The 20944-nt window shown below is 34.3% G+C and overlaps 1 protein-coding gene across 1 annotated transcript; it reads right to left on the reverse strand.

Annotated features, from left to right (window-relative positions):
* Positions 1–419: 419 nt before the first annotated feature.
* Positions 420–6137, reverse strand: LOC136203494 (probable glycosyltransferase At5g20260). Its single transcript, XM_065994659.1, has 3 exons — positions 6022–6137; positions 4575–4929; positions 420–1100 (listed from the first exon to the last, which is right to left on the reverse strand). Exons 1-3 carry the CDS (start codon positions 6132–6134, stop codon positions 420–422), a joined length of 1149 nt encoding a protein of 382 aa, XP_065850731.1. The 5' UTR covers positions 6135–6137.
* Positions 6138–20944: the final 14807 nt, after the last annotated feature.

Consider the following 20944-nt stretch of genomic DNA (forward strand, 5'->3'; position numbering starts at 1 on the left):
CACGTCATAAGCTTATTATTATTATTATAATTATTATTATTATAAGTTTTACCTATTTTATTTTATTTTTTAGTTTAGTTATTTTGATTTTTCAAATATATAAGATGTAATCAAACCAACCTTAAGTGGTTAAATTAAACCTTAAATTACTTAAGTTAGAGATCTTAAGTTCAAAATTTTATTGATACAACATACTTTAATTTTGAAAAAAAAACCACTTATAAAATATTTGACAATTGATTAATCAGATTCATTTGAAAAATATCAACATTCATATTTTCCGCATAGTATTTGATTAGTTGATGATAGTATAATATGAAGACTTGCATCCATATGGAAATTCAAAATCAATTATGATAATAGGATTTTATGTAGTCAATATTAAAATTTTACAAAGGAAAGGAAAAATGTAAAATAAATTAATTATATGGCAATCTGAAATTAAGTCTCCTTAACCACAAAGAATGAAGCACCATATGAATCATATCATAAGGCTGTGAAGGTCTATTCAACAAAAAATGTCTTTGAACTTGCATAACTTTGCTTTGCAATACTAGGTACTGTCTCTGCGAAATCTGTCGCAAAATCGTTTTAATTTCCGATATATTTTGTGACGGAATATGAACAGAAAACTTACTCCAATCAAGAACATCACTGAACGGTAATGAATAGTTATCAGAGATTAAAACAGGAACACATCCGAGTTGAATAGCTGTAACAACTCTAGGACTTGCTACTTCATATCCACTTGGACAAAGGCAAAACTTGCTCATCGCCATTTTTGTGAAGTAATCTGCTTTATTGGGAAGGTATTCATGAACTTCGATCTCGTCGTCTTTATCCTTCCATTTTTGTAACAAACTCCTCCTGATGTAACCATGGGATCCGCCAGCGAAAAAGGCGAGTTTGGTTCGATTAGTCAAAGATTTAGCTAGTTGTTGATGATGATGATCAATAGTTCGAAGGTTGTTTTGAATGATTTTGATTTCTGGTACAGAAACATCTCTTTCAGGTTTGAAACTTTCAGATTTATTGGCATTGCAAAGTGCTCTAATCATGTTCTTGTATAGCTCTGGATTTGCACTTGAGATATCTGGTCCCTGGACATTTTCAAACAAGAAATTACTAATAAGGTTATGGATAAGGTATGAAAATAGTATAGAATAATATAATTTAAAGTTTCAACATTTATTATTTGACATCTCAAATGATTATACGGTTAATCCCCCTATACCCAGCAGCATATCATGCTTCCACTCTAATCCATGTAGCATGATACAACACAACAACAACAACAACAAAGCCTTAGTCCCGAAATGATTCGGGGTCGGCTAACATGAACCATCATATAAAACCGTGAAAATCAAGTCGTGTCAGCGACACAGATTCGCTCCCTCCACTCCGTCCTATCCACTACCATATTTTCCTCAATTCCCAATAAACTCATATCACTCTCGATCACCCTCCTCCAAGTTTGCTTAGGTCTTCCCCTACCCCTCACCACTACATCCCTTTGCCACTCTTCGGTTCTCCTAACCGGCGCATCAAGCGCTCTACGTCTCACATGGCCAAACCACCTTAGTCGGTTTTCTCTCATTTTATTCTCAATAGATGTGACCCCTACTTTTGTCCTAATTATTTCATTACGCACCCGGTCCTTTCTCGTGTGACCACACATCCATCTCAACATACGCATCTCCGCCACCGACATCTTATGGATGTGGCAGTGTTTCACTGCCCAACACTCCGTACCATATAACAATGCTGGTCTAATTGCCGTCCGGTAGAATTTTCCCTTCAATCTATTAGGCATGCCGGGATCACAAAGGAAACCCGTAGCACTCTTCCACTTCGACCAACCAGCTTTAATCCTATGAGCAACATCTCCATCTACTTCTCCATCCGTTTGGATAATAGATCCTAAATACCGGAAGCAATCCGAGGCCTGAACAACTCTCCCATCTAGGGTGATTGTCCCTGCCTCCCTACTCCTACGGCCGCTAAACTTACACTCCAAATATTCTGTCTTACTTCGACTCAACTTAAAGCCTCTAGATTCTAGAGTTTGCCTCCATAGTTCCAACTTCATCTCCACTCCTTCTTTCGTCTCATCAACCAACACAATATCATCTGCAAACAGCATGCACCATGGTATACCATCTTGAAGTGAACTTGTTAGTTCATCCATAACGATGGCAAAAAGAAATGGGCTTAGTGCGGAACCTTGATGCACTCCAATCGTAATAGGAAACTCTTCAGTCTTCCCAACACTAGTACGTACACTCGTGCATACTCCCTCATACATGTCCTTTATGATGTCAATATATTTCCGCGAAATGCCTTTCCTTGTCAAGGCCCACCAAAGTACTTCCCTTGGTACCTTATCATATGCTTTCTCCAAGTCAATGAAAACCATATGCAAGTCTTTCTTCTTATTTCGATAGTGCTCCATTAATTGTCTCATTAGATGGATGGCTTCCATAGTTGATCTTCCCGGCATAAAGCCAAACTGGTTTTCCGAGATCTTCACCGTCCTCCTTAGCCTTTGTTCAATCACTCGCTCCCAAAGTTTCATAGTGTGACTCATTAATTTGATTCCCCGATAGTTGGCACAATCTTGGACATCGCCTTTGTTCTTATACAAAGGGATTAAGGTACTTTTCCTCCATTCTGATGGCATCTTATTGTTTCTCCAAATTTTGTTGAAGAACGTCGTCAACAATTCGATTCCTCTTTCTCCCAAACATCTCCAAATCTCAATAGGGATGCCATCAGGTCCTACTGCTTTCTTCAACTTCATCTTACTTAATGTCATTTTGACTTCACCCTTTTGAATTCTCCGCAGGCATTCATGATTTATCATATCGTGATGGATACTTATATCTCCAACATCTTGTTGGCGATCTCCATTAAATAAGTCATCAAAATAGGACCTCCATCGTTCCTTGATATCCTTATCTCCAACTAGGACTTTCTGGTCCACATCCTTCACACATTTAACTTTTCCGAGATCTCGCGTCTTCCTATCTCTCATCCGAGCAATTCTATATATGTCTCTTTCCCCTTCTTTCGTATCCAATCTTGTATACAGATCCCGATTCACCTTTGCTCTAGCATCTCGTATGACCTTCTTTACTTCCCTTTTAGCCTCTTTGTATTTTTCATAGTTCTCGTCACTCCTACATTTCCCCAATAGTTTATAGGATTCTCTCTTACTCTTTACTGCTTGTCGTACTTCTTCTGTCCACCAAGATGTGTCCTTACCCGGTGGCATGCTACCTTTAGATTCCCCTAGAACTTCCTTCGCTACTTCCCTTATACTATGCTCCATCTTATTCCATATCGAATCTATATCTGAATCCATATTGCAAGTCCAAATATCTTTTTTGGTCATCTCATCCACAAATTTTTGTTGATTCTCCCCTTGCAATTTCCACCACTTAATCTTAGTCTCTACTTGAGGTGTTTGTTTTCTTATACATTTCCTACTTCGAAAATCTAGCACCACTACTCTATGTTGGGTTGTCGTACTCTCACCAGGGATCACCTTACAATCAATATAACTCTTTCTCCAAGCACTCCTTACTAAGAAGAAGTCAATTTGGCTCGCATTACCGCCACTCCGATAAGTCACTAAGTGGGATGTTCTCTTCATAAACCATGTGTTCATGATACTCAAGTCATAGGCTGATGCGAATTCCAAAATATCATTTCCTGCTTCATTCTTATCTTCAAAGCCATACCCTCCATGAACACTCTCAAACCCATCTCGCCTAGAACCCACGTGTCCATTGAGATCACCCCCTAGTATCATTTTTTCATCCCTAGGAACCTGTTGCACCACTTCCTCTAAGTCATCCCAAAAAGCTTGTCTTATAGACACATCTAATCCTATTTGTGGCGCATATGCACTAATGACATTCACAACCTCATCCCCTATCACTAGCTTAACACTCATAATTCTATCGCTCTTCCTAGACACCGCTACTACCTCATCAATATACTCCCTATCAATAAGAATACCTACTCCATTTCTACCCTTATCCTTTCCTGAGTACCAAAGCTTATAACCCCAAGGAGCTATCTCTCTAGCCTTGGCTCCAACCCACTTGGTTTCTTGTAGGCATAATATATTTATTCTCCTCCTCTTCATAACAACTACAATTTCAGCTAATCTTCTTGTCAAAGAACCTATGTTCCATGTAGCATGATACAATTAAAAAAAAAGCACATGCAAACAATTTGATGTATCAATTTTTGTTAGTTTGTATATTAACTAAATTAGCTTGTCCCACAAAACCTTGCGACTATTTCGATATCTAATCTCTTTAGAGATTGTTTGATTTAGAGGTCCATATTTACTGATAGTTGTTGTTGCTAGATTTGTTCACGAATCAAGTACTCATCTATTCAATATTCAACGGGTTGGATCCAAAAACATTCGGTCGTCCATTAAAACTCGTCTATTTAAATGATGACACATCATTCTAACAGCTGATATGACATTATCTAAATGAATGAAGGAACAAGTACTTTCTCACCCCTAGAATTTGTGTTAAATTAAGTGTACGTACCCAATCATGGCAAGAGAGTAAGAAATGATCAGCACCATTACTCCTATTCCAATAAGGGTACTTATCGGCTACAACGCGGATGTAATCACTGACCAATCTCTGCAGCTGATCACGAGAGTACGTAACGAGCGGTCTATAGAGAAAATCGCGGATATTGACAACGCTGATTGGGAGGAAGAACAGGTGTGCCCCATCAGGATGAGCAGCAATGAAATGGCTTTCTCCTCTCTCCATTTCGTCTATGAACTGCCCTTCTATGCCGTAGATGTCGTTTAATGGCCCACCATGAACTAGAGGTACCTCCCCTTCTCTGTACACCCACACCTTCAATCTTTTCTCCATCTCCACGTGGCTCCTATATAGACAAACATTCCATTCACATTTATTTATTTATCAAATAAATTAGGGAAAATCACAGATGGGAGGCGCATTTACATATCAGTCTAGATATGTAATAGATCGAATAAATGAGTTAAATATATAAATGGATCTTCCATTTGACCTAGTTTTGTAATTTTCCCAATAAGTTATAGATTTATCTTAATTTTCCATATAGGTCTATAGTTATATTTTTTAGGGTTGAGGTGCAAAAATACTCCTAACGTTTTGGTTCAGGAGCAATTTTACTCATAACGTCTAAAATGGTGCAATTTTACCCCTAACGTTGGAAGCCAAGGGCAATTTTATCCCTAACGTTAATAAATTGGGTCAATTTGAGAAATAATCCATCAAACTGTCTTCTCGGTCATGAATCTTGTCACCCACACTTCATACGTGTGTCATTTTATCAGTAACAAATCATAAACATACGTTGAGATGTGAAAAAAAATAAAAAAAATATACTGTCTTTTTGTACGAATTAGACGAAATAAATTCAAAAAATTCACCAAATTTATAAATATTAATCTCAAATTCTATTATTAAATTATAAAAAAACATGAAATCCTTTTTTCAGAATGAATTGTTATGCAATTGGTGCTGAATAAGGAATAAAAATATATGTATTTTATAATAGTGTATGAAATTGACCCAATTTATTAACGTTAGGGGTAAAATTGCTCCTAATCCAAAAAGTTAGGGGTATTTTTACACCTTAACCCTATTTTTTACAATAATAACATAATAGTAATATTCTCGAGAATAGTATTATCATTGAATTTTTTTAATAATAAAAATGCATGATAGAAATAGTAAAGCATAAGTAAATAAGTTGACTCAACTTAACTATGATATTCCAAAAATTGATGAATTATGAAATCTGGATATGGGAATGGGAGTAGGAGAGATTGCAAAATCTAAGGCATTAAGATATTGCCTTGGAATTTGTATCAATTTATGGTAAATAATCTGAGGTACTAGAAATATTTAAAGAGAGAAAAAAAATATATGACTTATTTATAATTATACTAAAATTTAGATGTTTAATTTTGAGTATTATAAACTTAACTGGTGAAAAGCGTATGGATTTCTGTAAATGGAATCTGTTGGAATGTAGGAACGGTTGTAAGATGATTTAATTGCAGCTCTTGCCCTGCTCAAACCATCTTCTATTCTCTCCATACTTGTCTTCTCTATCTGTTTACAAACATTATATATTAATTAATTAGAATATTATTCAGAAAAAACGCAGAAAGAAAGAAACAATCGAGAAGCAGGAAAGGATTCAGAGGGCTAGAGGACTTAAGTATCAACTAATCACCCGGAAAATGCTAAAAAGTTTATGTAAACTGTGTACAACGTTTTAATATTTTAGATAAAAGCACTAAAGAAACATATGAATTTAGTATCTATAAATCACGAAACGAAAGACCATCCTATATAAGCACCCTGTGAGTGAATCCATAATTCAGAAAGATAGAATTGAGAAAGAAGGTAGAGCTTACTGGTGGACTGGTAAAAAGGTGGAAATAAGAAGATAGAAAAAGAGTGGAAGTGTTGTTTAATGGAAATATCATCATCATCATCAGGAGAGCAATGGAAAATAGAGCACAAGACACCATTAGATGAGCCACCCAGCAACATTTTCTTGCATCCATTCTTTCTAATCTCCTCAATCAAGAGAATCTATTTATATATAGAGAGAGATTACTGTTTTACTTTGCAAATCCTTACTTAAGCTACCAATAACCCATTTATACATGTCAAAAATCATAATTAAGTCCCTAAACTTTACCCATTTTAAAGATCAAGTCCCTGATCAATTATTTTTCCACATGATCACACTCAGTAAAAAATTTCAATGATGAAAAATTTCAATAAGGGTCAAATCCATAACATAATCAATAATAAAGGGCTCAATGTGGAAAACAATTGATCAGATGTTTGATCCTTAAAACACATAAGTTCAGGAGCTTAATTATGCCTTTTGCCTTTATATACATTTAGTGCAACTTGGAGTTAATTTTAAAAAACTCACTCAATTTGATTTTATTTTCATCATAAAACCTTCATTTTTATTTCAATAAAATCATTTCCATCATTTCAAACAGAAAAAATCACTTAAATAGCAACGTAACAGTCATGTTTAAAATAATTACCGACAATCGGATGATAACAAAATAAAGTCCAAAATATATAGCTTTATTTTTTTAGATATTACATGGCTTACATGTGATTATCATGTTACGCAATAGTGTTCTTTCCAATGTGATTATTACGTGGTTTTTTCTATTTGAATTGGTTGGAATAACTTTATTGAATTGGTTGGAATAAACTTTGATGCAATTATATCCATGTATAATAGAATTTGAAGTTAAATAAAATGTCAAATTCCGCAAACCTGTAATTATATTATTTCACAAAAAATCAATCTAAAATAGTGTTAATTAAATTGTGAAAGTATTTTGATACTCTGTCCTTATAATATCTCGTACCTCAAAATATATTTGTCTTCTCCACGAAGAAAATGATGTCGATTTCGACTTCGATAGTACCACAAACACAGTAGCAGAAGAGAGAGACCAATTAATTTTAAGTAATTAATATTCGTTTGCAATCTGTTTTTTTTCGTCGACGAACTGATTGAAATTTGTCCTGCTATGCTATTTTCATGGAGACAATACATACCACCACATAATTCCAACTCTATCCCTATTTCGTATTTGTAATATCTATTCTTAATAATTATGCTATGCTTGTTTGTATTTGTATTTATATAAATAATATCTCATTTTAATTAAATCATGTTTTTACATTGTTGAACAATCTCGAACCATAATTTTTTGTTTATATTCATGTCGGTCGATTTTTTTTTCCTAATTGGAGTATATTGATAACCTCTGCATTGACTTAATTAAAAAGGATAATATGTTTTTATTTTCATTTTCTGATTAAACTTACCATATACTATACATACTACCTAGATACAGTCAAGCCATATGTTTAATCAGTACCATACTGATATTTTTCTTCTTCTATTTGGAAAAATACGTTAATTTGGCCATAAAAAAGAAAAAGAAGGAGGATAACAAATTCTTGATACGGATCGGTTCCGGGACGTGTTAGTTTTAATCTTAAACTAATAAAAATGTTCTTCTCAATCTAAACTTGAAGGAGTGAATTCCAGGTTTTACGGACTAAACCGTAGTAATAATGAAATCCCTCATTGTTGAAGGTTAAAACCTTGACAAAAACTTCATAAAGAAGATGATAAAATTGTATTGATAAAAAGTTAATGATTCTTACGAATAAGAGGCATTATATAGCACTATTTAAGGAAATGTAAAAGACATAAATGTCCTAACTAGGGTTACAATTAACTAAGAGTGATAGGGGTAAGATAGGAATGAAATGCGAAAATGGCACTTCGGTAATTAAAACTATAGGACAAATAATAAAGTAAGAATGGCATAATTGTAAATAAGAGGTGTAAGAGATTGGGGCAGCCATGGTCCCCCTTGTCCTCTAATCTTGTTTGTCTTCTTCTAATGCTGAAATCTGATTCGTCGTTGCTAAAGGTCAGCATTCTGTGGCAGAAAGAGAAATTCATGTCGCTGAAAATGGTCAGAGTTAGGTGGCACGGCGTGTCAAGTGTGAAATGTTGGGCAGAGAGTTTGGTGGAACCCGACACGGCGTGTCGGGCTAAAAAACCACCTTTCATGGGATTGCTTGGGGCGTGTCGTTGGCTTCAGGGCAATGGCTATTCTTTTTGGCTCATTTCAAAAATGCTCCGCATCAATTCTACGGCGAGAGTGGGATTTGAAGAACCGCGTTTTATGCTCTTAGAGGGATCTATGAAGCTCTGAGGAAAACAATGGATTATCCAGCTTGATTTCAAGTTTTATGTATGCTTTGGATGTTGCTTCTGTTGAAATAATAAATTAATAATTAATAAAGTCTTTAAGTATACTTGTAACTATTAGAGTTACTTAAGTTACTAGAACAATTTATGAGAAGTTATGTAAAGATAAGTTAAATTCTTAATTAGTGATAAGCCCAAAATATACCTAAAATATCATTAATAAATACGTCAGTTTTATATTGAAATCGTGCTAATTATATTCGTTTAGAGTATTTTTACGTCTTTATAGGCTTCTTTGATGCAAGGTACTTAATTATTTGGTTAAATCAAAATAGGAGTAAAACGGAGCAAAAACGAGAGAAAAACCTAAGTTACGAGCCAAAAGTAAGAGTAATTCAGAGGACTGATACGAGGAGACAGGAAGCAGACGAGACCGAGAATAAACACCTGTGTCGCGACCGAGATTCCCACATCTCGGTCGCGACACGCTAACTTCAGACACGGAAAATGACTTTCGTACAACTATATTTCTCAGCCCCAGGTCGCGACTGAGATTCTTAAATCTCGGTAGCAACAACAACAATTCCAGCATTGATTTCACATGTCAAAAATCCAAAAAAACATGTTTGTTCGTTCGGATAGAAACGACCCTTCACCAGCGGACGCGACCCTTCAAACATAACCTTCCATCATCTATAAGTAAGTGGATTATTTCAGAATTCATGTTGGTTGATTACATTGTTAGAGAGAGTAGATATTATGTTGAGAAAATTCTGACTCAGAAAAGAGTCAAATTAGTTTTCATTTCTGTAAAGACAAACTTGCTGTACACAAGTTGTTCTTAGATTAATTACAAACACAGTAGCAATAAGTTTAGATTTAAGAGTTGTTCGAAGACAAGTTCACATTCTGATAGTGGATCCAGCGATCTCTATTTCGAGGATCCAGCGAGAAGGATTAGCGGCTGAAGCGCCCCAGGGTCTAACAAACCTACGAAGTTTGAGGAAAGGATTGACAACCCGGAACTCAAATTAGTTAAAATGCTATCCATGTTTCTTCTTCTCTGTTATATCGTGAAGATTCACGATTCTATAATAATACATTTTTCTATTCAATATATTCTTACTGTTGTTATTTTGATGTTATTCTGACAAAATGATTTTCAAAGTAATGTACTGGTGTTTTCATTAAAACGTTTTACACAAATATAATTTTAAGGAAACTTTGTTGAACACTTAAAAAGATTAGGATTTATGGATGATATGATCGATAGCTCGGCTTATCAGACATAAAACACCAATTTGATTAAGGTAGCGATTTTGCCCGGTCGTAGGAAGATCGTCTGCAGTTCGAAGCCCATTAATTGCGTAAATTGATGAATTGTTACATGTTTATAATCTTACCAGAGTTATAGTTGCTTTCTTGCTTAATGCAAGCAAGTTTCGTGTACTTCTTATTCTAAACACAAAAGTTCCTGTCTTATAATTAAATCTCAAGACAGATTTGAATTCTAAGTCTGAACATATTATTTCCATCTAAACCAGACCAATACAAATAATTAAACGATTTTCTAAAGTTAAACCTAAAGACGTGAATTAAACTGAATTAAAATAAGTTTTTGTTAAAAAGCGTTCCCTGTGGGTTCGATATCTTTTATTACTACAAGCGTATACCGTGCACTTGCGGAAACCGCTCAATAAGTTTTTGGAGCCGTTGCCAGGGAACGCCAAAATTTTTAACAAAAATTTATATTTTTCGTGTTTTATTCCGAATCTTGGTTTATAATATATGTATTTATTTATTTTATAGTTTATTTATTTATATATATATATATTTTTTTGAGGATGGTCATTAGGACTAAATCCTCGTTGTTATTTAACATTTGCATTTAGATGTTTGCAGATAAACAGAAAAAAAAGGTCCAAGTTTTCTCAAAGAAGATAAACTGGAGATTTGATCATCAATAAAATTCACAGAAGGAGTTTACAGAAAAGAAATTCAGCATGCAGATACATCAAAAGGGAAAGAATTTTTTTTGAAGCAGCATGTCAGATGAGACAGATGATTTTTTCAGGAAAAATTTACCTCTTGCCAAACACCTTTAACTCTTTTCTATAAACTTAACCCTTCACCAAAACATCATATCTCTTTGTTAAGAAAATTATTTAATTCCTACACTAAACCTAAATAATTTCTCTTTTTATCAGATCATTTCCTTAAACACCTACATCTATCTCTCTAAGAAATCACCATGGAAAATCTTCTCAGACAGATATATCAGAAAGTAGGAATAAGGAATATAGTCAATGAAATTATCTTATCCGCCAGGAAGGAATTGTCTACTTTTAGTATAGTTTTGAAAGTTTCGGTTCATGTGCGTAGTTTTTGTTCGTGCATGGAACTAGAAGTAGTCCGGGCATTCAACCAAAATCACTAGATCCTTAATTTGAGAAAACACTAAAAAAAATTTAAAGTTGGTGATACAGTTCTACTTTTTAATTCCCGATTGAAATTATTTCCAGGTAAGTTAAAATGGACAGGACCACATTTAGTTAATAAAATATTTTGAGTATGGAGCTTTGGAATTAGAAAATTCCAAAGGAGATCGATTTAAGGTTAACGGTAATCGATGTAAAATTTATTATGAAGGAGCTCCGATTCAAGCAATTGAATTTGTAGACGAGTTCTATGAAAATTAAGTCGCTTAGTTTTCATTTTTAAATTTTCATTTTTCTTATCTTTTTGTTCATAATTTTTATTTTATTTTATTTTTAGTTTATTTTTATAATTTATTTTTATTTTTATTTCTTGTTTTGTGTACAAATAAGTTTTGTGATTAATAAAGAAAAAAAAACTAATCAAGTCATGTTTTGAAATTTATTTCAGGAAAAAAATGTTAAGTGTTTATGAAAATTTCAGAAATCTCTGTAGAGATCCAGAAATCTCAATTGAGATTTTAAGTGTCTAGAATTAGGAAAATTTTCTGCTCGCACCAAGATTTCAGACAATCTCTGCCGCGACTAAGGATAGACCACGACAATCTTTGCCCTGATTTGGCAAAGCATGTCGCGACCGAGATTCCTAGTATCTCGGTCGCGACACGGTAATAATTCTGTGCTGTCACCTTTGTTTTGTGTATTTTCCTAACTTATATGCTGAAATTCGAAATTTCAGTCATTTTTTACCCAACAGGTATCAATTTGACACCTTTTCACTCTCAGCAGACATAATTCTTCATACTAGTAACCTATAAATTTATGTAAGTTCAGTAATCATTTCATCTCTTTCAGAATTCTGAATTTCTTTCTCTCAAATTTATCAAAGTTACAGACACACCTTTTCTTTCAAACATGACTAATTCTCTGAAAAACACCAAGAAAAATACGTCTGCTAATCGTAAACGTGTTGACATTTCAACACGCTACGGAGCACCATTCCCCATCTACAATGAAGATGAGGGTAGACGTTATTTAAGGTTTAGATATGCTATGTTTTGTGGAATGCTGTACATGGACGAGTTCCTGAATGAAGAAATCGGGATCAGCGATGACATATGAATCGCTATCTGACAAACTTAGGATGGACTAAGTTTGCATCAATGAAGTTTCCAATTATTGGAGATTGGATACTAGAGTTCCTGTGTACTGTCCGTTTCATCAACAAGAGACGTGTTCGTCTGAATTTTCATCGCGACGGCCAATCATTTACTTTCGGATATCCTGAACTTCATGCATGGTTTGGTTTTCCACCAAAGGATACTAACTAGTACCATCTTGGACGAGATATGAGTTCTAGAGACATATGGAGGATGTTGACGGGATTTTGGAGATTCAATCCGAGTCTTGCCTATAACAAATCAATAAATTCTAACTCCATACTATATCTACACAAATTTCTCTGTCATAGTCTGTTTGGTCGAGTCAGTAGCAGTGTCGTCCAAGATACAAATTTATACGTGTTAGGAGACATTTTCCAAGGCAATACTGTAAATTCCTTGAAGATTTTAATGGAGGGATTAGTTGCCGCTTCACATTCGAAGAACAGGAAAATAGGGTTTGGGGATATCATATGTGGAATTATTCTTGGAACCAAGGGAGTTGTTTCAGTTCCTTGGACTGATAAACAACCATTTCCCGTACTTGATTACGAGTTCTTGGAAAGTGAGGGAATTGTCAAAAGAGTTTTTCGTGTTGGTCCGAAATTTCTTTCTCCAGAAGAAAGACAAGTCTTCATCCAAACGAAGATTGACAGGGCCAATGCTATGCGTATTCCAATTCATCGGGATACAATTTGATTTTCTGATGTTTGATTGTTTTTTATTGTATATAATGTATATAATTTTGATGTTGTTTTTATTCATGTACATAAATGTATTTTTGTTTCATTATGTATATATGTTTAATAAGGTAATTAATGTACATATGTCATTATGATTAATAAATTTTTATTTTCATCATTAATGTCTCTTTTAATTAAGGTAAAACCTTTTGGTTTTCCTTAGATTTAATGTTTCAGTTTTGTTTTTAAAGTTTTAGGAATTAAAACTTAATATTAATATACATTAGTAGCAATAGGAGTTGAATTAATCAAGTTGATATTGTCAAATATATCAATATTTAGGGCAGCAGGTCAGGAATCTCAGTTGAGATTATTAAAATCTCTGGACGATTAGCGCAGGACAGATTTTTAGGAAGATTTTCTCCCCTGAAAAACCTTATGTCATGACCGAGATTCTGGAATCTCGATCGCGACATGCGTGGTGAATGATGGAAATTGAGCCAACTTTGCACCTTTTCCTATTCCTACTCTAAATCAATCCATATTAATCTACCCTATTTAATACACATCAATCACACATATATACATCACCTATATTTTCACCAATCAAACCCTCTTTCCTCTTCCCAACACAAAGATTTCTCATCTTCCAATATATCTTTTCCCTATTCATCATCTTCTTCCTTCCACAAACACATACCATTACTCAACCATTTCAATTTTCTTTCGTCTCTCTTAACCTCTCTCACCAAAATCAAGCCAAAATTCCTAGACATAAGAGAGTAGCCAACAAAACTAAAGCCATCGAAGTAAATAGTTTACGTGTTCAGTATGGAGCAACGTTCAATATTGAAACGGAAGCGGAAGGACGATGTTATCTACAGTTTTTTGGGAGCAAAATAGAATTTACCGATATGCAATTCTTGGATTTCGATACGGTAAATGATCTCTCTTTCACCGAGCGTATTAATGAGTATTTAAGCGTTCTTGGTTGGACGAGATTTGCTAGTATGCGCTTTCCGCATATTGAGTCCTATATTGTGGAGTTTTTGGTAACCTTGGGATATGATAAAAAGAAAGGTGTTATTTCTTTTCGAAATAATGGAGTTAAATTCGAGGTCGATTATGAGACAATGGGAGAATGGTTTGGTTTTCCTACTAGGAATTTTTATCAAAAGCCGAAAACATTTAGTACGCACTCTGTTTGGAATTCTTTAACAAACTTAGAGGTTTTCTATCCGAAAAACACTTCAAGCAAATGGATTAAGGACAATTGTGTGTTTTACTTTCACAAGTATTTGTCTTTTTCACTATTTGGTCGGGTAGAAATTTCCAAAGTGCAGAGTCATGATTTGTTCGTGCTTGACAGTATTTTTTAAGAATTTTACCATTGATAGTATTGGCATGATCTTCGATAATTTATACTGAACCGCCATTTCCCGCAATAGGCAAGTGCCTATGGGTAATTTAATTACCGGGATTGTTTTGGGTGCTCAGGGTGAATTAGCGGATTATCAAAACTTACCTCATCATGTTGGATTGCCTCTTTTGGACATTGCGGCTCTTCAAAGAGCCAATTTAGTGCTTAAACTTGGTCCCCTCACATTTATTCCATATGAAGAGCGCATTAAGCGTCTCGTTGCTATTTCGGGTGGCGGAGCTTCGAGTTCCCAAGGTTTAGGTACCGAAGAGGGTGATGATGACGATGAAAAAGATGAGGAGGAGGAGAATGTTGATACACAAGCACAAGAGCAAGCACATGAAGAAGAACCAAATGTTGAAGAACAAGTCGGATGGTAATGTGTTTTGACACAAGTGAATGAGCATAACCATCAAATGAATTTGAGGTTAGATGAAGTGGTTGCCAACAATACCGAAATGAGTTCAAGGATCACCACGGTGGATGCTAATATCAATACTTTGAGGCGTGAGCACAAATCTACTCGTCGCCGGATACTATCATTGTTCCGACGCCAATGAATCGTGACTACACCATCACCACCGGGTTGACTTTCTCAAGAATAGGTTTTATCCTTTCTTTCTTAACTCATTTTCGTTATTGTCATGTTTTATTAAGTTTGGTACAATATTTTCATTATGTTAGGTACAATTTCTATTATTATGTTGAATGTTTTGATACAATATTTTCGTTTCTAATTCGTATGCTTAATTTCGTACTATTTTTCGTGTTTTATCAATTTTTACACTAATGAGGACATGGTCCAAATTAAGTGTGGGAGGAGATATTTCATATTCGTTTTTATATTTAAGTACGAATGAATGCAACGAATAAGGATGAATGCTATTTATTTAAGTGTAAATGCATGTTGATAATTTTCATTATTAATAAGTAATATATAAATTGCAACATTTGTTTTTACACAAATGCAACATTTTTTATGCAACATTTTCATATTCAAACCATTTTTATGTAACATTTTTCAAAATAACGTATTGTCATATTTTATATAAACATTATTTTTATAACTTATGATTATTTTTAGGTTATCATTATCGTTAGAAATAATATTTCTATACGGGCAATATTTTTCAAATATTTTTACAAATCTCCGAAAAGATTTTATTACAAACGTCTCGAGTAAATGTATATAAGTACAAATTTCTTTATTTTTAATCTATATTTTATATCATGCAAACACATTATAAATATAAATCTTATTTTCAATTTCCAATTAGGTTTATAGGCATAAATCGAACTAATGACTTTAGCTTCTTAGCTCGGTTTGATTTCATCTTACATAAAAAACCAATTAAAGTTTTTAAGGAAACTTTAGCCATAATACATGTGCTATTTTTCTTTTCCATTTTAAATTTTCGTTTTATAACTCGTGTTAATTAAATCAAGTAGTCGAATTCTTAACTTTTGGCCACGATTGAGACCACCCATATCACAATCGAGGTATGAAAGGGGAGAAAAAGTAAATAAACGGGACTTTTGGCCACGATTGCGACCAACCTTATCACAATCAAGGTATGGAAGGAATGTTAAAATTAAAAGCAAAATTAAATATGTTAAGTTTAAGGTAACGATTGCATCCACCCATGGCATAGTCGGTACCTCTTAAATGAACACAAAGCAATTTAATTAATATTAAGTCACGGTCGAGACCTTATCACAGGCGTGACTAGCAAATAAATTAAACTAAGTCCTTATTAGTCCATATTTCATATGGAAAGGAAATTTTGTGCTTTGAAATGCCTTGAGACGAAAGACTCAAAAACATGCGTGCTTACACCGTCCCGAATACTTCAATATAAAAATTGAGATACAAGACGAATGATATATCGCTTTTACATTAGCTAGTTTGATGTTTTGCGTATAAATTTACCATGTAAGTTTATCTTTCGGTTTAACTAATTTAAAAAGGAATACATAGATATATGTTCTATTTTCATAAAGAGATTAATTAAAGAATAACTTCAGTGAAATTTTCCTCGGGACTAGCAAAAGCTTAAGTGTGAGAGATTTGATAAGCCCAAAATATACCTAAAATATCATTAATAAATACGTCAGTTTTATATTGAAATCGTGCTAATTATATTTATTTAGAGTACTTTTACGTCTTTATATTTTTCTTTGATGCAAGGTACTTAATTATTTGCTTAAATCCAAATAGGAGCTAAAACGGAGCAAAAACGAGAGAAACACCTAAGTTACGAGCCAAAAGTACGAGTAATTCAGAAGACCGATACGAGGAGACGGGAAGCGGATGAGACCGGGAATAAACACCCGTGTTGCGACCGAGATTCCCACATCTTGGTCGCTACACACTAACTTCAGACACGGAAAATGACTTTCGTACAACTATATTTCTCAGCCCTAGGTCACGAATGAGATTCTTAAATCTCGGTTGCAACAGCAGCAATTCCAGCACTGATTTCACATGTCAAAATCCAAAAAAAACGTGTTTGTTCGTTCGGATAGAAACGACCCTTCATCAGCGGACATGACGCTTCAAACACAACCCTCCAGCATCTATAAGTAAGTGGATTATTTCAGAATTTATGTTGGTTGGTTACATGGTTAGAGAGAGTAGATATTATGTTGAGAAAATTCTGACTCAGAAAAGAGTCAAATTAGTTTTCATTTCTGTAAAGACAAACTTGCTGTACACAAGTTGTTCTTAGATTAATTACAAACATAGTAGCAGCAATTAGTTTAGATTTAAGAGTTGTTCGAAGACAAGTTCACATTCTGATAGTGGATCCAGCGATCTCTATTTCGAGGATTCAGTAAGAAGGATTAGCGGCTGAAGCGCCACAGGGTCTGACAAACCTACGAAGTTTGAGGAAAGGATTGACAACCCGGAACTCAAATTAGTTAAAATGTTATCCATGTTTCTTCTTCTCTATTAACTTGTGAAGATTCACAATTCTATAATAATACATTTTTCTATTCAATATATTCTTACTGTTGTTATTTTGATGTTATTCTGACAAAATGATTTTCAAAGTAATGTACTGGTGTTTTTATTAAAACGTTTTACACAAATATAATTATAAGGAAACTTTGTTGAACACTTAAAAAGATTAGGATTTATGGATGATATGATCGATAGCTCAGCTTATCAGACATAAAACACCAATTTGATTAAGGTAGCGATCTTGCCCGATCGTAGGAAGATCGTCTGCAGTTCAAAGCCTATTAATTGCGTAAATTGATGAATTGTCACATGTTTATAATCTTACCAAAGTTATATTTGCTTTCTTGCTTAATACGAGCAAGTTTCGTGTACTTCTTATTCTAAACACAAAAGTTCATGTCTTGTAATTAAATCTCAAGATAGATTTGAATTCTAAGTCTCAACATATTATTTCCATCTAAACCAGACCAATACAAATAATTAAACGATTTTCAAAAGTTAAACCTAAAGACGTGAATTAAACTGAATTAAAATAAGTTTTCATTAAAAAGCGTTCCCTGTGGGTTCGATATCTTTTATTACTACAAGCGTATACCGTGCACTTGCGGAAATCGCTCAATAATTAGTCATTAAGAGTTATTAAGTTTATTAGGTTTCTAATAGTTACATTTTCATGTACTATAAATAGTTATCTTGTATAAGTTAAAAGTAAATAAACATAAATTAAAAAAGAAATAAAATTAAGAAAAGCTTCATCCTCTCTTTCTTTCATTTTTTATATTCTTCTTTTCTCTCCAACAAATTGGTATCAGAGCCAGACAAAAATTCTCTTACAATGATGAATGGAATGATCCTATACAAATATCCACGATTGTGAAAGGAGAACAATGATAATTGGTGCATTGGAATGAAGGCTTTGTTGGGTTCTGGAGATGCATGGGAGATGGTAGAAACCGGATATGATCAGCCAGAGAATAAGGCAAAATTCACTGCTGCTCAAAGAGGAAATTTGAAGAATTTAAAGAAGAAGGACCAACAAGCACCCTCTCTAATCCATATGTGTCTAGATGAGAATATGTTCGTGAAAGTTTCTACTGCAACAATAGTGAAGGAGGCATCAAGTAGTCAAGTTGTGTTTGCAAACTTTGAGAAGTGAGTATGAGAAACTCAAGATGAAGGAGTCTGAGAAAATTGACGAGATCTTTAATAGAACCTTGGTAATTATGAATCAGTTGAAGAGATATGGAGAAAGAATGAAGGATGTTCTTGTGATAGAAAAAATTCTTCATTCTTTGACTCAGAAATTTGATTATGTGGTGACTGTTATTGAAGAATCAAATGATTTGGTGACTATGGTTGTAGATCAACTCTTGGATTTGTTACAAGCTCATGAGGAGAAATTATTAAAAGAAGATGAATAAAAAACTAACGTAAAAGAACATGTATCCGATGATGAGGAGAAATTGGAAGATTCTCTTGTGATGGGCCTTTTGCGAGAAACTGATCCAGTCAGTAAGAAGAAAGAAGTTCTAAGTAAGAGCAGGATTAGCAAGGCCATGTTGAAGAGAGCTTCTTATATTAAAGCCAATTATGAGGAAGTTACAATGGTCGATCTTCATTGAATTTTAGAGGAAGATATTGGATTTGATAAATTTGCACTTGATCCATACAATAAATATATAAGCAATCAATTAGATGAGGTATTGCTACGAGCTGATGAGAATTCAGAGTCTTCAAACAAAGACAGAGATGAGGATAACGAAGATGAAGTAAAACCAAAGAAGAAAATTATTGCAAAGCAAAAGGTGCAAAATTCTGAAGTAAAAGTCAAAGTTGTTGAAACACAATTTCCACATAGATTTTGATTATGACAAAAGTATTAATATAATATCTTCATATTTAATAACACATGAAAAGATAAAAATGATTTATTTATACTAATGTGTTTGTTAAAGTGTTTGGTTAATTTTAAGAAATAGTTCAAAGATGTTTGACGTGGGCCGCAAGGCTTAAACGAAGCCCATCACCAAGAAGGCTTGCGAATCAAAAAGGCTAAGCCTTAATCACAGAAGGATCCAAAAGATCTCTTAAGCAAATCTAAATCAAAAGTGTTATGGAAGATAAGAATCAAGCCACGCTTGACAAGATCAGAAGATGATCAACAGAGACAGAGTTGACCTGCACACATCTGCCAATTGCCCATACCTGATAAGGAAAGCTTCAGAACCACAGACGGCATGTCCCTTGGTCAACCTCAAAACTTTACCTGATTTGGTTAGACAAGAAAGATATACTCCGACCAACTCTGATCGACAGTGCAATAGACAAACCAACAGACACAAGAAACAAGATGATTGGCTGAAGGCTCTGGCCTCTGGAAAGTGAAAATGACAGTTGCACACTTTCCCCATCAACAGTTATTTTGAAATTCAAAATAACTTCTTCCTCAAGTGTCAACTATAAATAGCCTCTCACTTGCAACCTTGAAGACACATAGACATACGAGAGAAAGAACGATCTTCAAGCAAAAGTCTAAGTGACTATCTCTTGAAGTTTCAAAGAGAAAAACAAGAACTGCTTTACAAAAACACTTTCATATTTCTTGTGTAATCCTTTCTTTCAGATCATTCAATGTGTTTTTAGATTAGACCAAAAATCATCAATTCTCTAGAATAGTTCGGAAGCTCTGTTTGTTCGGTATTTAGCAAACAGAGGTGGATAGTTAGTCGGAGTGTAGAATTATAGAGGAAGGTACTCTGTAATTGGCTCAACAACTATTGTAAGGGTTTGTGCTCTACCAGAAAGAGCTAAGTAGTGGATTAAAGCTCGGAAGATGAATTCCGGGGACTAGATGTAGGCAGGAGGCCGAACCAGGATAAATGTGCTGAGTATCATTTTCTAACTCTTACTCCGTATATATGTTTGCTCATTATTTTGAAACTGCTAATCCAGTCAGAGTGTTATCTCTAATGTGCAAGATTCGGAAGCCCCCTAAGTGTTGCTCTCCGAATCAAGGACAGAACCAATCTTAGTTACATGTTAACTAAGGCTGTCTCTGGACCCTAACGTCTGCACTCTGATTGTGCTGTGAGAAATGTTTACAAATGTACAAAAATTTTAAATCCTTAATAGTTCCATTAACCCCCATGGAAATAATTCTCACATAACTAAAGGACCAACAAGTGGTATCAGAGCCTTTTAGCTCAATTCACAACACTATCTTGAGCTGATCCCTAGAAAATGGCTGTTAATAGCACTCGTTTCCTCTCAGAAAATGAAACAACTCAGATCTTGTCAAAGGGCTTGTCTATCTCTAGGCCACATCTGTTCTTTGGATCTAACTATACCTTTTGGAAGAATAGAATGAAAAATTTCATTCAGGCAATGAACATGAATGCCAGATTCACCAATATTATCAACAAGCTTAAAAGGCTTGGAAAGAACTTCTTAGAAGAAGAGAACGTCAA

The sequence above is a fragment of the Euphorbia lathyris genome, chromosome 8 (genome assembly GCF_963576675.1).
Source record: "Euphorbia lathyris chromosome 8, ddEupLath1.1, whole genome shotgun sequence".
NCBI lineage: Eukaryota > Viridiplantae > Streptophyta > Magnoliopsida > Malpighiales > Euphorbiaceae > Euphorbia > Euphorbia lathyris.